The 16,408-nt window shown below is 45.1% G+C and overlaps 1 protein-coding gene across 2 annotated transcripts; it reads right to left on the reverse strand.

The window, feature by feature from the left end:
* Positions 1 to 1,163: 1,163 nt before the first annotated feature.
* Tmem169 (transmembrane protein 169) lies at positions 1,164 to 16,405 on the reverse strand. Of its 2 annotated transcripts, none has more exons than XM_005361661.2 (3): positions 16,331 to 16,405; positions 4,723 to 5,119; positions 1,164 to 2,150 (listed from the first exon to the last, which is right to left on the reverse strand). In XM_005361661.2, the coding sequence occupies exons 2-3, from the start codon at positions 4,991 to 4,993 to the stop codon at positions 1,528 to 1,530; spliced, it is 894 nt and encodes a 297-aa protein (XP_005361718.1). In that variant the 5' UTR covers positions 4,994 to 5,119; positions 16,331 to 16,405; the 3' UTR covers positions 1,164 to 1,527. The 2 variants fall into 2 exon arrangements, with proteins under 2 accessions (XP_005361718.1, XP_026641847.1); XM_026786046.1 differs by having other exon boundaries at positions 16,335 to 16,403.
* Positions 16,406 to 16,408: the final 3 nt, after the last annotated feature.

Below are 16,408 nucleotides of genomic sequence, written 5' to 3' on the forward strand. Positions count from 1 at the left end.
CATGCTGGAAAGGCTCATGGGTTGGATCAGAGTACAAGCTAAACATGGTTTGTGTTTTAGCTACTGATCCCTGCTGGGTTAGTGTTCGGCAGATATTCTCTCTCTCTCTCTCTCTCTCTCTCTCTCTCTCTCTCTCTCTCTCTCTCCCTCTGTCTTTATAGTTTATAGATTAAATACTGTCAATCCCTGTTCCCCCTTCCTTCCCAGGAAGAATTATACTGTGATTATATGACTGTATGCTTCTACCTAATGGGTTTTCTAAAGAAACCTGAAATCACATGGCAAAAGTTAAGTTGCCAAGTACATGAGATGCTACTATCTAAGGCATATGCATAGTGTATGTAGCTCATATCTATCTTTAAATCCTCTGTGTAAGACTAGGGCCAAAATAATGAATAAACAAATAAATAAATAAAACTGCACTAGTAGTTTGGAACTCTGAATCATCTAAGTACCTATCATAAGATGTAGACTCCTACCCGCCTGCCAAAAAGCTATTCTCCCTGTTTCCACAAATCCACATAACCCCAATATCATCTAGGAATATAGCTACCCAGATAAAAGATTACATTTCCCAGTATCTTTTGATGGTGAGGCTATATGACTATAGTGTGGTCAATGAGATATAATAAATATTGACGGGGGCTTTGTGCCCTCCTTTGCTTCTTCTGTGTTTTCCAGGAACACTGCTATGATGTAGATGTACCACTAGAGATGTTGTCAGCATTTGGAAATCGGAAACTGAAGATACGAGCCCTGAGGACCACATTCCATCATCCAGAGAACTCAGATGACATCACAGGGTCCTGGGACGGTCCACCTACAGACGTCTATATAAAAAGGAAATGGATTTCTCTCTTGTTTGGTTCACTGATGTTTGGGGCTTTACTTACATGTCATTCTCTCTAAGCACAAGTGATGCACACAGTTTATAGCAGTAGCTCAGCTCCCTAAATATGTCATTCCAGCTCCAACTATTTTCTAGGTGGATTTGGTTACCCCTGAGCCTCTTTTCAAGATTTTTTTTAATTTATTTTATGCATATGAGTGCTCTATTGACTTTATGCCAGAAGAGGGCATCAGATCCCACTATAGATGGCTCTGAGCCACCATGTGGTTTCTGAGAATTGAACTCAGGACCTCCAGAAGAGCAGCCAGTGCTCTTAACCTGGGCCATCTCTCCGGCCCCACCCCTGAGCCTCTTTATTCTTTCTGTCACATTTAGGCACACACTTCCCTGGATTACAGGCACCAATAACACCTTCAGGCCCCTGAGGGAATTTATAATGGATCTCCATATCCCAGATAAATGGTCATTTTAGGGCAAAGAGCCAAGACACATTTGTATATCACATGAACTGCTTTTCTGTTTCCTGCCCTCTTGGAATAATGAAGATGATAGGATAACCAATGTGAGCCAGGATTTTCCAGGACTGTAAAGGGTATTGGATGGTTTAAGGAAAGAACCTGCTAGAACTGTAGAACGACTATTGACTACTAGGGCCTGGGAAAGAAGTCACCGGTGGTTTAGACAGTGGAGGTTTCTACTCCCTGGATAGGGTCCTTGTTGGAGAGATTGCCTGAGGTGTTGTCAGACTCCAGCAGTTCCACGATGCTGTAGGGAGAGCAGTCCTCCAGGCCCAGCTTGCTGCAGAGCCAGCCGCAGAAGCCTTTCTCCATATCACAGGCAGCTCGCCACCACGCTCCCCAGGACCACGAGAGCTGAACCACAGCGGCATAGAGCCCCAGGGAGGAGGCCATGGCCATGATGAGCACCGGGTAGAGGAGAATGAGGCAGGGGCAGTAGGAAATCTTATGCCAGAAGGTCCTCTCCTCGTTGTACACAAGGAAGATGTTGTACCAGGTGATAGTGCCATAGTAGAACGACACTACAAAAGAAAGGAGGAAGACCACAGGCAGGCAGACCAGCGTCCAGAGAACCACGTGTGGACCCTGGTCTGCCCCCACCTGGCAGGCCCTCCTTCCCTCAGGGGCTACTTCCCGGGACAGCCCTTTAGGTTTGGTCAGTTCCTGCAGCTCCTTCTCTGTCAAGGTGACGTGGATATCCACCATCTGACCCTTTTTCTTCCCGCGCGTGATGGTCCCCGTTAGCGTGACGTAGCGGCTGTCCGAAGGCATATTCCACACACCTGTAGGGCACAAAGGGGATGAGAGTCGAGAACTGAGGAGATCACTTTTCCTCTCAGCCCCATCCTGAAGCGAGACCTGAGCAGGAGCCGCAGAACCAGTGAGTCAGCCGCAGATTTAAAGCCGATCTCCCTTGGAGGGCAATCTCTGCCATTATCACTCCCGCAGACACCGATGACACATGACAAAACCGTGGGCAAGATTAACTTGTTCTTCCTGCTGTCACACCGTTTCTCTGTACCCCAGCCTTGGCACAGTCTCTGCAACATGCAGATTGGTGAGGAACCTCACCAGACACCATTTTATCATGACCCTGCTTCTGGGTAACAAGTGTTATGAAGGCATTATTTGTGACTATTAACCTGCACATAAAATGTGTGTGTGTGTGTGTGTGTGTGTGTGTGTGTGTGTGTGTGCGCGCGCACACTGAGGGACTAGCACATCCCCTCCTTCTCACCCCTAGTCCTGTTTCCGAGATGCCTGTAGACACGCCAGCTATTATTTCTTATTTATTTATTTATTTATTTATTTATTTATTTATTTATTTATTTATTTATTTTTGGTTTTTCAAGGCCTCAAACTCACAGAGATCTGTCTGCCTCTGCCTCCTGAGTGCTGGGATTAAAGGTGTGCGCCACCACCGCCCAGCCTCTAGCTCTTATATTTAAACTATAAATACACACACACACACACACTAAACATATATAATAAGAATTTTAAATATATCTATACAATAATTAACAATATGTCTGCCTTGCTTGAAAGTTCTCCTTAACATAGTTCCCAACCCCCCATATGCCCTTGCTAGATGCACCAGGGTCCAGCCTGGCTTCCCTGCTGACCTTCCACCATCCTCCCCCTGGTTCTCTCCACACCCTAACAAACACCCCTTCCCATCTACAGGCCAGTGTTGCTCTCACCCCAAGTCCCTTGCTGTCACAAAAAAAAAAAAAAAAACCCAAAAACTCTTCCCCACATCTTTCTTACCTGGCTCCTTCATGTTACTTGGAGGAATTCAAATGTCACTCCTTTAGAGAGGTCTCCTGCGATACAAACCCCCTCCACTGGTGGTCATCTCCCCAGTGCTGTGAATTTGCTGTCTTTGGAACTAGTTATCTTCCTCCCTGTCTGTCCTCCCAGGGTGGAAGGTCAGCTCCATGGGAGCAGAGACACGTCTTGTGTCATTCACGCTGGGCGTGTGAGTCTTAACACCCATCCTTCTACACCGGTAGGTCTGTCCATTGCCGCACAGTAATTCTTAACATAGATAACCCGCATATTTGCTCCTTCATGGCAACAAATGTCCTTAAACAGGCAGAGTACAGGCAGCATTTCTGTGACATGCAGTACGCGTACTTCGAATCTTCATAAGCACTGACCAGTTCCTACAGTGCGGGCAAAGTGGCTTTAACGTGAGCTTAAGGAGTGTGAGAGTTAACTAGTTCCACACAAGGATTCTATCATATTTCACACAAATTTCAACAAGCCTGTATTGTGAAGGAATACTGTATCTCACTGATATCATAAGTTATAGTCTGTGCTGGCTAATCTAATGTCAACTTGACACACAAACTAGAATTATCTGAAAGGAGGGAATCTCGATTGAGAAAATGCCTGCATAAGATCTGACTGTAAGGTATTCTCTCTTTTTGTTGTTGTTGTTGTTTGTTGTTCTGTTTTTGGTTTTTGAGAGAGGGTTTCTCTGTGAAGCCTTGGCTGTCCTAGAATTAGCTCTGTAAACCAGGCTGGCCTTGAACTCACAGAGAACCACCTGCCTCTGCTGGGATTAAAGACATGTGCCACCACCGCCCAGCTTAGTATTTTCTTAATTAATGATTGATGGGGGAGGGCCCAGCCCCCAGCCCATTGTGGGTGATTCCATCCCTGAGCTGGTGGTCCTGGGTTCTATAAGAAAGCAGGCTGAGCAGGCCATGAGGAGCAAATCAGAAAGCAGCTTCCCTCCATGGCCTCTGCATCAGCTCCTGCCACCAGGTTCCTGCCCTGTTTGAGTTCCTGTCCTTTCTTTGATGATGAAAAGTGCAGTGGAAGTGTAAGCCAATCCTCCCCAACTTGTTTTTATTCATGGTGTTTTGTTGCAGCAATAGAAACCCTAAGACATAGCCTCCTGATGTGTTGGTGGTGGTGGTTTACTTTTTATTTTTGAGACATGGTCTCACTGCATATCCCAGGATGGCATCCAATTCATAACCCTTGCCTCAATCCCAGCCTCCCAAATGCTGGGATTGCTGGTGTAAGCCACCACACCTGGCTGCCTTTCCATAATTATTAAGAAGCGTGACCCATTTATTAAGTGGTGAGTCTATAAAGCAGCTTCTTCTCTTACACTAGCAGTTATGAAAGGGTAGATATTCCATATACCCAAAACAGAGTGTTGCAGGCTCTAAGTAACTACTATCAGTATAATTAATGAATGCAACACCTCAAGAAATTCATCACCCGAAAAAGAAAAGAAAAAAAAAAAAGGCCAGTGAGCAGTTTCCTGTCTCTTGGAGGAGGGACCCTGATTTGGTTTTCTTCCGATGACTTTGAACAAGGGGCTCCAGAGAGACTCACCGTCATCTACAGGGTAGTCCAGGAAATCCTCCCCTTCCTCCTCTTTAGGCCGATCTCCACCTTCTGACTCTTCAGGCTCTTCGTCCATCTTCTCATTATCTGACCGGTAGATGATGATGGACTCTGGGCGAGACTCTTTCCTCTTCTTCTTCCTGCGGCCCATTGTGGACTCGCCATCCAGGGCCAGCGCAGCAGCCACTGCCCTCCTCAGTGAGCCATGGTGGGGGCTTGGGAGCTGGCCCTGGCTTTCCGCTGGTGCTGACTCTTCCATCCCAGTCCTGAGAAGTAGGCCAGCTTACGTTAGATGAGCTTGACTTGCTTGAGCAAACTCAAGGTCCAGGCATCACACAGCTTCTGCCTAGAACTATGCAAACATGTCCCCAAAGATACATGCAACCTAAAAGACAGAAAAGCAAAGCATCAGTTGAAATCAAAGATGGCAGGCTGGAGAGAAACTGGGAAATCAACAAAGGAGGGAGGGGTCCATGGAAATCCTCTTTCAGTAACAGATGACAAATAAAATTTTAATATTACTTTTTGTCATTCGTAGACATATAGTATTGCAAAAAAACCCACCAGTCCCGTTAAAGGGCATAGAGTATAGGAAAGTTAGTGAGGAAGTCTACGGGCAGGTAGGGGTTAAAACCAATCTTACTCTCATTGTAGCTGGAGACTGACATGAGTAGGGCCAATACTTGGTACTTCTGACTGCCAAGAATACATCCCAACAATGCCCAAGTGGAAGAAGAGTCGTTGAACCTCATAATTGCGACTCCTTTGCTATGTGGGAACCCTGTCTCCTAGTACAACACATACTGAGTAAGTTGCGAGAATCCGGAAGAGGTGCTTTCACTTTCAACATTTCATCCCCTCTTCTGCATGTAAACCAGAAAGAAGAGAAAAGAACAAGCCTCCTATGGAGAAAATACGGGCCCATTATTTATGGTTGCAAACTCACCTTGGGCTAAGTTTGATTTTCTAGGTCAGTGGGGCTCAACCTTCCTACTACTGAGACCCTTTAACACAGTTCTCCATGTTGTGGTGATCCAGCCATAAAATGATTTTTGTTGTTACTTCATAAATGTAGTTTTGCTCCTGTTATGAATTGTAATGTAAATATCTGATATGCAGGATATCTGACGTGCGACCCCTGTGAAAGAGTTGTTTGACCCCCAAAGGGGTTGCTACACACATGTTGAGGACTGCTGTTCTAGGAGATCGAAAGGCTTCATCTGGAACTTAAAACGTTAAGCCAAGGCATGCCAAGAAAACCAAGACAGAGGAGCTCTGTCCTCTCAATTCAGCCACCCACTCAGGAGGCTGCAATCCATTTCCGAGCTTAAGCCGTTCCAAGAGCTGCTGTGACTGTTGTTGCTACAAAGTGAATATTAGCAACATCCAGCCTGACACACATAGGTAACCAGCGGCTATAGTCTTCCAAAGAGAAAGAGAAAAGAAAGCTGTTATTATAATAAGCGCTAACGGCTTACAACAGGGGCCCTTTCTATTACATAGGAACAATAAGTACTTTAATGTGTCTTCCTGGCACCCATCACCCAGTCTCAACAATAATAAGCTATTCCAGGTCAATCTTATTTCTTCATAGTATTTAGCAGCAAATCTTAAACACTTCCTTTCTACTTCAATATGTAAAATAAAATAAATGGGATAACAAGATGCCTCAGAGGGCAAAGGTACCACCGCGCCTAATATCTGAGTTGGATCCCTTAAATGCACCATGATGGAAGGAGAGAACCAAAACCCCTAAAGCTGTCCTCTGCCATATGCAATCCCCCAATACACACACACACACACACACACACACACACACACACACACACACACAATAAAGCCCCATGATAGCAGTACTCTGTGTAATTTTAAAAGCCATTCTTTAACATCATTATTAATTAAATTAACATTAAATAGAAATCTGCTCAAATCTCCCTGTTCTTACAAATGGTACTACATCTTTTTTGTCTATAGCAGCACCACCCAGTGGAACTTTCAGACATTGCATCTGAAAAGAGCCTGGGCAAATAAGGAAGGGTTTTTTGAGTTTTTTTTAAAGAAGCTTCAGCTTTTTTTTTTTTTTCTCCAAGACATGGCTCTGTGTAACCACTGTTGTTCTAGAACTCGCTCTGTAGACCAGGCTGGCCTCAAACTCACAGAGATCTGCAGACATCTGCCTGTCTCCACCTGTCAAGAGCTGAGATTAAAGGCATGAGCCACCACACCTGACTCACTCTTGGTCATTTTAAGTAATTATGCCCACCTTTTGACTTATGGAGGCTTTTTGTTTGTTTTTTTTAAAGCTTGTGTGTGAGTGTACATGCATGTATGCCATGTATATGCAGGTGCCTTTAGATGGGTATAAAGCGGTGTCACAGCCACACCATGACACAGCTTTTCGAGTGTCTGTTTTACTAAAGGATTTGGATTGTAGGAAACATTATTTTATTACTTGGGGAGTAGGATTTTATACCCATAGACATTTTTAACTAGGAAACTTGGAATCCTTAGCCTTGGGGAGAGCCATGTCTTCCCCGCCTCTTCATGTTGGACCATTTTGGTGAGGAGTCCTGATTTAGGTCACTGACTCCTGAGAGCCATCAAACATCATCATGTTGGGCTCTTTGCTCTGGGAAGTCCATCTGCTCTGACTCTTCCTGGAGAGAATTAGGGGCTCCTAAACGCCTTGGCCCAGTGAATTCACAGCCCAACTACCTGGGCGATCAGCTAGACTTAAGTAGATGAGTTTGGCAGAGTTCTTGCCTTTGTCTGTCTTCATTCAAAACTGAAAACTCCATCCAGGTTCCTTAACTTTTTTGCAGAAGCAGCAATATTAGTGCAAGTTTTTTATAATGTAAAATAATTTTTATACCATATAACCTGATTGTATTCTTTTCTCTCGTCTTGGTTTGGTGATTTATTCAAGAGTACAAGTGTATTTATTATGCATGTTCAAGTAACACAGCAAAAACACAGTGCCTTCTGTGATGAGACCCTGCGGGTTTGTGCTTTTAGGGAGTCCTCTAGGCATGACCAGATAATAAAGGGTATGGAATATCTTCCTCTACGCCTCAGCCTTAAGAATGCTACCCATTGCCGGGCGGTGGTGGCGCACGCCCTTAATCCCAGCACTCGGGAGGCAGAGGCAGGCAGATCTCTGTGAGTTCGAGACCAGCCTGGTCTACAGAGCTAGTTCCAGGACAGGCTCCAAAGCCACAGAGAAACCCTGTCTCGAAAAAAAAAAAAAAAAAACAAAAAAAAACAAAAAAAAAAAGAATGCTACCCATAAACACCTGATTTATTTCAGGCAGTTAATTAAGGTTAGGATATAAAGGCAAGGCTCAAAAATCTGCTGATCCCTGGGGATTACAAAAGAGTGAAAGGGCAAAGGGCAAAGGGTAAAGGACAGTTATCTATTGCCTGGAACGACAAAACTGTCATTCCATAAAAAACAAATGCACCCGAAGTTTGGAAATAAAGCCGAAACCAGCTGTGTGTGTTAGTATTGGAAGAAGTATGATTCAGAGTCCTTCCTGTCACACGATAATGTTTTAGACACGGGTTGTGCTTCAGACTGAATGGCAAGCTAAGATGTATTTCTGCTTGCTCGTCCACAGCCACACTTCACTTTAGGTATGCCTACTGGGCCGGTCCACGAGACACTGAGACTATCCAAAACAAATAAGAGGAGGAGAGACTAAGTAATTGAGAATAAATGACACGATAGGGTGTGCACTTGGCATTGAAACCAAGGAAATACTCAGAAAGAACAAGAAGGAAATGAAGGATTGAAGAATTAGAAACGAAAATAGTGACAGAAAACTAGAAGCCAATAGCTACTGGGAGCATACATTCTCAGGGGCCCTGGGAAGACAGGGTTGGGCATAGACTCCAGCAATTCTCAACAATAAACAAATAGTTTGAAAATGGAAAGTTTTTTGGTAACTAGTTTAAAAACTTCCCTATCAGTAGAGGCTGTCACTGTATTTCATAAGCTATTTTTCATAGTATGCTTACTAATATATAACAGCAGGGTTTATTAATATATAACAAATTATTAATCTGTTATTAATAATAATATTTGCCTCCACCAAATTTAAAATTATGTTAAAAGTGCATAGGGTGGGATCCTGATATTGAATCTGGGAGGAGTTAGGGGGCAGAGTGGGGCTTAAGTATTATCAAAATACATTATATATGTGAATTTTTAAAGAATTAATAAGAAATATTATATTAAAACTCAAACATAAGCCAGGTGACAGCGGTGCACGCCTTTAATCCCAGCACTCAGGAGGCAGAAGCAGGAGGATCTCTGTGAACTCAAGGCCAGCCTGGTCTACAGAGCAAGTTCCAGGACAGCTAAGAATACAGGGAAACCCTGTCACAAAAAAAAAAAAAACAAATCAAACATAAATAATTCCACTGAACATGGATACCAGACAAAGCAACGTAATGTGTAATGCAAACTGAGCATGAACATGTCAAAGACATAGAAATGGCCCAAAGTCCTCATTCTGGTTCACAGAAGCAGCCTAGTGTTTTCCCCAACTACAGCCTCAAACGTGCTGTGGGAGGCTTTCTCACAGACATTAGAATACATCTCAGACTCACACCCACTGTCTGACAGCCAGTCATAGCAAGACCTCTCCAGAGCTGACAGGTTAAAAAAAATGGCATCCGCCTTTGCTGACAGTCTGTTGCCAAGAGAGACACTTATCACTGGTGTTAGGTGTGTTTTACTTCTGCAGAGGGACAAAGTTTAATCAATCACAGGTGGACTCCTGACACTGCCAGATCTTCAGTTACTCTGCTCATTGCTGTAAACCTGGGGAGACAAGAACTTAGTGGACATTAGTTGCCAGTCGGTTTATTCAAGGCCAACCCTGAGGAAAACAGGAGAGACTCTTTCGCGTTCCTCCTTCACTTGGTTCAAGACTTTTATGGGGTATGAAGGGGTCACAGATCATGGGTGGGAAATCCCCACGCTGGATGGAGTCTTTCTTCAGGGCCTCATGTCTGTCATTCTTTAAGAGTATAGTTGATACTATCGGGGCATAGTGGTATGTGCCTTTAATTTCAGCACTTGGGAAGCAGAGTCAAGCAGATCTCTGTGAGTTCAAAGCCAGCCTGGTCTACATAGTGAGAGAGACCCTGTCTTGATAAAACAAAACAACAACGAGTTTAGTTGACCTCAGCTCTACCTCCTGGACAGCATCTGCATTTTCTTCCCAGGCAAACACTTTTCTGCCATCAGTTTCTATGAATTGAGGGCAGGAGGGTCATGACAGAGTTCTGTGTGAGCTCCCCAACACCAAATAAATTGTCTTTACAAGTAACAACAACAAAGTGCATGCCAGGCGCTGGGAAGATGGCTCAATGGATAAGAGCTCTTGCTATGAAAGCAAGGGGACCTGAGTTCAAATCCCTAACACCCATGTGAAAGCGAGGCATGGCCATGTGCCTTTAACCCCAGAATTGGGGTGGGGGAGTTCCATAGCACCCACCATGTGTTCTATACTCTCAATACTTAGTTATACAGCTCCTCATGCCATGGATTAGGAGTGGCATCTTGAGTTCTCATCCCCACAGGCAGGCAAGAAACATGCAAAGGTCAGGCGCTGCCCCACTCCTCATACCTCTTTGTCCCTAGTGGGTTAGACTCCCACCAGAAAGTCAGTATGCACCTGTCGATTGCTTAATTCAAGAAATGTCTTCTCTGAATGATGTAAACAGTTGTTAAAAGAGGAGGCTCTATACATCCTGGGCCTTGGGCTGGCTCATCCTCACATCTACCCCATCTCTGACCTGCTGGAGTGTGTGAAGAGACTGGTCCTGTGGAATGACAGCCACAGGACCTCCACAACTCGGGACAACAGCAGGATATCCGAGAGGAGTTTTGGCACACAATGGTGTACCAGAGGCCTTGAACTCATTGCAATGAACATTTGCAGTTGGAGCTGACAGAACGAAAGGGTGTACTGCAAGACACACCAAAGCTCCCCACTCCATTAGGATGGCTGAAGAGGTGCTGGAAAGACAGAGGAGTGAGGTGGGGGTGGGGGTTGTTGCTTTGTTTTGTTTTAAATTAATTTTCAGGGGCAGATATGGAGAGACTGGCAGGCGGACGGGATTAAGGTAAATGATGTGAAATTCACAGAAAAATCAATAAATAATATTAGAGAGGGGAGGGGCTAATTCTCTTCCCTTTTTTTGTGCACATAGCATGCTATAGTGTTTGGTGTGAGAAACAGATTCTGAATCTCTCCAGCATTTTGGATTCTATAAGAGGGTAAAATAAATCCTCCACGTTCCCAAAACGTTAATCAACAGGATCAAGAGAAGAAACTCCTTTCTGGAAACCAGGCCCATCCTCTTATCTACGACCAGTTCAAAGTCTGTTCATCAGCATGGGAGTACAGAACGTTAACCTCACACTGAACTCTTCGCCATCCAGGGGATCAACAGATGTTGAAAAAATACACTTATACTCTAGAACTCATTCTTAGAACAATTGGTTTTAGAGGCTGGTGTGATGATGCATGCCTTTGATCCCAGCGCTAGGGAGGCAGAGGCAGGTGGATCTCTGAGTTCAAGACCAGTCTGGTCTACAGGGTGAGTTCCAGGACAGCTAGGGCTACACAGAAAAACCTGTCTAAAACAAGGGAAGGGGAGGAGAGAGGGAGGGAGGGAGGAAGGAATAAAAGAAGAAAGGAAGGAAGGAAGGAAGGAAGGAAGGAAGGAAGGAAGAGAGAGAAAGAGAAAAGAAAAAATTGGTTTTAATGTTAATTTAATTTAATTGCATTGGCTTCTAATCTTGCTGCCTTAGTCAATCCTTCAATTATAATTAAATAAGATTTTTGGTCAGGTAGTGGTGGCACACACCTTTAATTCCAGCACTCCAGAAGCAGAGGCAGGCTGATCCTTGTGAGTTTGAGGCCAGCAAGGTACAAAAACAGGCCTGAGATCTCTGACCTTTGGTCAAGGTGCAACAAATCCACATTCATGGATTCCCACAGAAGCCAAAAGAGAGGATCCGATTCTGTAGGACTGGAGTTACAGGTGACAACGAGCTTCCCAGTATGGGTTCTGGGAACCGAACTGGGGTCCTGTTGGAGATCAAGAAGTGCCCTGAAGCCATCTCTCCAGGCCCTACAAGTTAAGTGTTTAACTTGTAGGAAGACAGTGAGTTCATCAAAGGCACGAAAGAAAGCCAATGTTAACTCAAGATTATTACAACAGAAGAGAAGAGAAAATCCAGTCTGCGGGTGGTTAAGGTTCAGTTCAGCACATTGTCTCGCTGCCATGGCCCACCTGGTCCTTCCGCACTTTCCTATAAAGGCCTTGGAGCTTCTGGGTTCCCTATAAGGAACCTGAAAGGATGGTAGTTCTCTGCCATCTTCTTGGTTTGCAGCTTTTCCTAATGAATGTTTCTCCTTCCCTAGCAACCTGTCCCACTCCCTGGATTTTTGGATGGAAAATGAAAGAATTCAGTAGCCCAGGCTGGTGGTGTGGGCCTGTGCTCTCCTGCTCTGAAAGCTAAGGCAGGGGAATTGCAAGCTCAGTGCTTGCCTGAGCTACAGAGTGAGGTCAAGGGCACCCTGCGCAACTAGGTAAAGCCCTTTCTCAAGATAAAAAATGAAGAGGGTTGGAGAGACAGCTTGGTGGGAGAGTGCTTGCCCATATACACAAGGCCATTTTGCTCCGTATGCATAAGGGCTTAGGTTCAATCCTTAGTAAGGAGGAAACTACAAGAACTCTGATTTAGCACCATCTGTCTACAAAGGAAACAGTTCCTGGGAGCAGAAGGAATCGTTTCTGAAGACATAGTACGCTCCTTACTGAAAGAACTGAAGATCGGAGCAGGGAGTCAAGGTCATGACAGGGAGACCCACAGAGACAGCCGGCCTGAGCTCGTGGGAGCTCACCTCTGAGGAGCCTGCATGGGACTGCATGACCTAGGCCTCTGCATGTGTACGACAGTTGTGTGACTTCATCTGCTGGTGGGGTTCCCAGCAGTGGGATCAGAACCTGACCAGCGCTTAAGCTGGGTTTGGGAACCCAATCCCTACGCTGGGTTGCCATGTCCAACCTTGATGCAGGGGAGGAGTTTCTGCCTCAACTTGATGTGCCTTGCTGTGTTGACTCCCATGGGAGGCCTGCCCCCTTCTGATGGAGACAGAGGAGGAGGAGGTGGGTAGAAGAGAGGTGGGGAGAGAGAACAGGAGGAGAAAAGAGAGGGGAAACTGTGGTCGGTATGTAAAATAAATGAAAAAATAATGAAAAAAAAGAACTGAAGAATTGAATTCTTTATTTGGCTACTGTTCTACCTATGGTGGTGAGTACTCCTCTCACCCCACCCACCCTGACCCAACCCCTCCACTCCTACACGATAGAAAATAAGACAGGGAAACCCAACTATCCCATTGACTGTGCTGCATTTCCCAGGCCTAGAGCAGTACGTGGTACACAAGGGCTCAGTCAGCACTGCCTGAACAGTCTGAGAGGGCTCTTGCTTTGAGGCATAGGCGGAGTCAGGGGCCTTACTGGTTTCCTTCAGCACAGCAATTCTGTAAATCTGCCTGTTGAGAACCCCACGAGCACCTGTCACTCTGAGCCAGCAGCTGCTTTGCAGAGCGGGGAGAAATGATGTTAACTAGGAAGATGGGGAGGAGGAGGGACAGGGAGCTGGGTGAGCAGCGAAAGCATCTCAGCCGAGAAAGGAAGCCACTGCTAATGGGGTGTGACAGACAGCACATGGGGTGTGGATGCATCCTGGTGACAGCAAGCCAGGACAAAGGGGGCAGCCATGCAGAGCAGTGCTGGATTTGACCAAGGGAGTCACTAAAGCAGCATGGTGGTGGGCTCAGGACAGGGGTGGCTCCTGAAGGGGGCAGAATTAAAATCTGAAAACAAACAGCTTCCAAGTAAAATTGCTGGGTGTGCTGACATTTAGGGGCTAGCAGATTTTGAAACCCTAGAGGCAGAGGAAGAGACAAAGAGAACATACCTCCTTATTTTAAACAAAGGAGCCCCAAGAGATATCACACTTCTGAATCCCAGGTTTTCCTGGGACTGAGGGGGGAAACTTTGACTGCTCAGCCTGCAGCGTCCACGCAGATGACAGGTGGCACCCTGTCATCCCCACTGGCATAACTGCCTCATGTCCCCCGTGACCTTCTCACTTGATCCCCTGCCTCGATCTGTTCAGTGGCCACACTCAATATTTTTTTTCTGTTAAAAAATATATGGGGTAGGGGAGAAGGAGGTTTAGCTCCAAGGAGGAACAATGCGCAAGCCCCATGGCTGGACTTCAACAGGCAAAAGAACAAACAACATATATCGCTTTATCATTGGGATCAGAGAACAAGAAACTATATTTTTCTGAAATGATTCTTTAGCACTTCTGCCTAAATTCTTTTTTGGGGACCGTGGAGATGTCACAGAAGGTAAGGGTATTAATTTCTGTGCAAGCGTGAAAATCTGAGTCAGATCCCCAGAACACACTGGCTTGTAAGCCCAGAGTTAGACGGTGCTAGATGGAGATGGGAGGGGGGTTGTTGTGTCTCTCATCAGGTAAAAGGGAGCAAGCTCTGGTTCAGTGAGAGACCCTGCCTCAAGGGAATAAGGTTGAGAATGATTGAGAAGGGCATTCAACATCCTGCTCTGATTTCCACAGACACACGCGCGCGCACGCACACACACACACACACACAAATTTACTTTTCAAAAAAGGTTACAATGGTACCATTTTTAAAATATGTTCATAAGCACATAACTGGCATAAACAGAAGGATAATGGAGCCCTTGGCCAACTACCCAAAGATAGCCAGATAGCCAGAGAGTTTTAGTACTTCCTTTACACAGGTTGGTTAGGCGCTATTGGCAACTTAGAGAGGGATCTGCTCTAAAGAGAGGTTAGAGAAGGGCAGAGAGGTGGAGGGACCAGGAGAAGATGAAGTTCTCCCAGAGGTGCAGTCTTGCTGGTCAGAGAGACCCAAGGAGAGAAGCAATGGTTAATTCTACTCCTAACTCTGCATGAGTTTTAAGTGGTGGCTTCAACCCCTGCCTCTTGAAACACAAACAAATGGTTTATGGCTTGCTACCTGGAAAGGGAGAATAGAACACCCCCACAAACTTACAAATGCCATTATTCTTGGAGTAAGAACAATGACCTAACATAGTCCCTACATCTGCCAAATTCACAAGTCACAAATAAGAAGCAGAGAGTGGACAAGGCTAGGAGGGTAAAGGTGCTTGTTGCTAAGCTTGATGTCCTCCCTTCAACTCCTGAGAAGGAGAGAAGTGACTCCTGCAGTTTGTCTTCTGACAACCACACTCATTACACACACACACACACACACACACACACACACACACACGATAGATAGATGATAGACAGATGATAGATAGATAATAGATAGATGATATATATTTGATAGATAGATAGACAAACAGATAGATAGATGATAAGTAGTAGATAAATGATAGATAGATATAGATAAACAGATAGATAGATAGATAGATAGATAGATAGATAGATAGATAGATAGAAGATAGAAGGGCTGGGCATGGTATCACATGCCTTTAATCCCAGCACTCCAGAGGCAGAGGCAGGTGTGTCTTTGAGTTCTGGGTCAACCTAGTGTACATAGTTACAAGACAGCCTTGTCTAAAAATTAAAAAAAAAGGCCGGGCAATGGTGGCACACGCCTTTAATCCCAGCACTCGGGAGGCAGAGGCAGGCGGATCTCTGTGAGTTCGAGGCCAGCCTGGTCTACAAAGCGAGTTCCAGGACAGGCTCCAAAGCTACAGAGAAACCCTGTCTCAAAAAACCAAAAATAAAATAAAATAAAATAAAATAAATAAAAGAAGGGAAGAAAAGAGAAAAAGAAAGAAAAGCAATAATAATAATTAAAACAGAATGTGAGTAATAAATTATTCATTGGAACCAACTCAGAGCAGAGATGTTTCGTGCTGAAGGCAGGTTCTCAAACATAAACCTAGAGATGAATCTTGCAAGAATCACGCAACAATTCATCTTTTTTTTCCCTCTATGTAGCCCAGAACGAAACGGATTAGATCTCAAATCTAGGGAAGGGTACTTCTTTCTTTCATTTCTGGGTGGGGCACAGAGGAGGTTAAGAGTGGGCCTAAATCTATTTCTTTTTAATCATTCATTATTTAGGCTCTGAGGACAACTGCAACTGTATGTCTTCTCCGGACCCACACCCTCTCTTAGACTCCCTCCCTGAAGATGAGGAGATCTGGGACCTGGATGTCTGTCTTCCCTTCAACTAACCTAAGCCTTTCCCACTTCCTAGCCCCCTGCACACTGCAGCAGGAGCCCAGACAGACAGACGTCTGCTGTAGAAGGACACAGCGAGGGCCCAGACCTGCAGCCTTTCTCTACACAGATGCCCTGGAGATTTAATTTTAATTAACGGTGAGACCTATGGCCCCAGGATTGGATTTTCAGAACAGAGAACATCCTCCCCATTTCTTTTCTTTCTCACTCTCTCTTTTCAATCCCCCCTCCTTTTCCCCAATGTCATCAATATTTAAAAATAAATATGAAAAATCGAACGAGGAGTCTCACCCACACTTGCTCTGTGACCCAGGAGGGAGGCGAGAGGCGGAGGATGCAGAGGGCTGCAGGCGGCCGCTAGGAGCGGTC

This window comes from Microtus ochrogaster, linkage group LG4 (genome assembly GCF_000317375.1).
Source record: "Microtus ochrogaster isolate Prairie Vole_2 linkage group LG4, MicOch1.0, whole genome shotgun sequence".
In the NCBI taxonomy this organism is placed as follows: Eukaryota; Metazoa; Chordata; class Mammalia; order Rodentia; family Cricetidae; genus Microtus; species Microtus ochrogaster.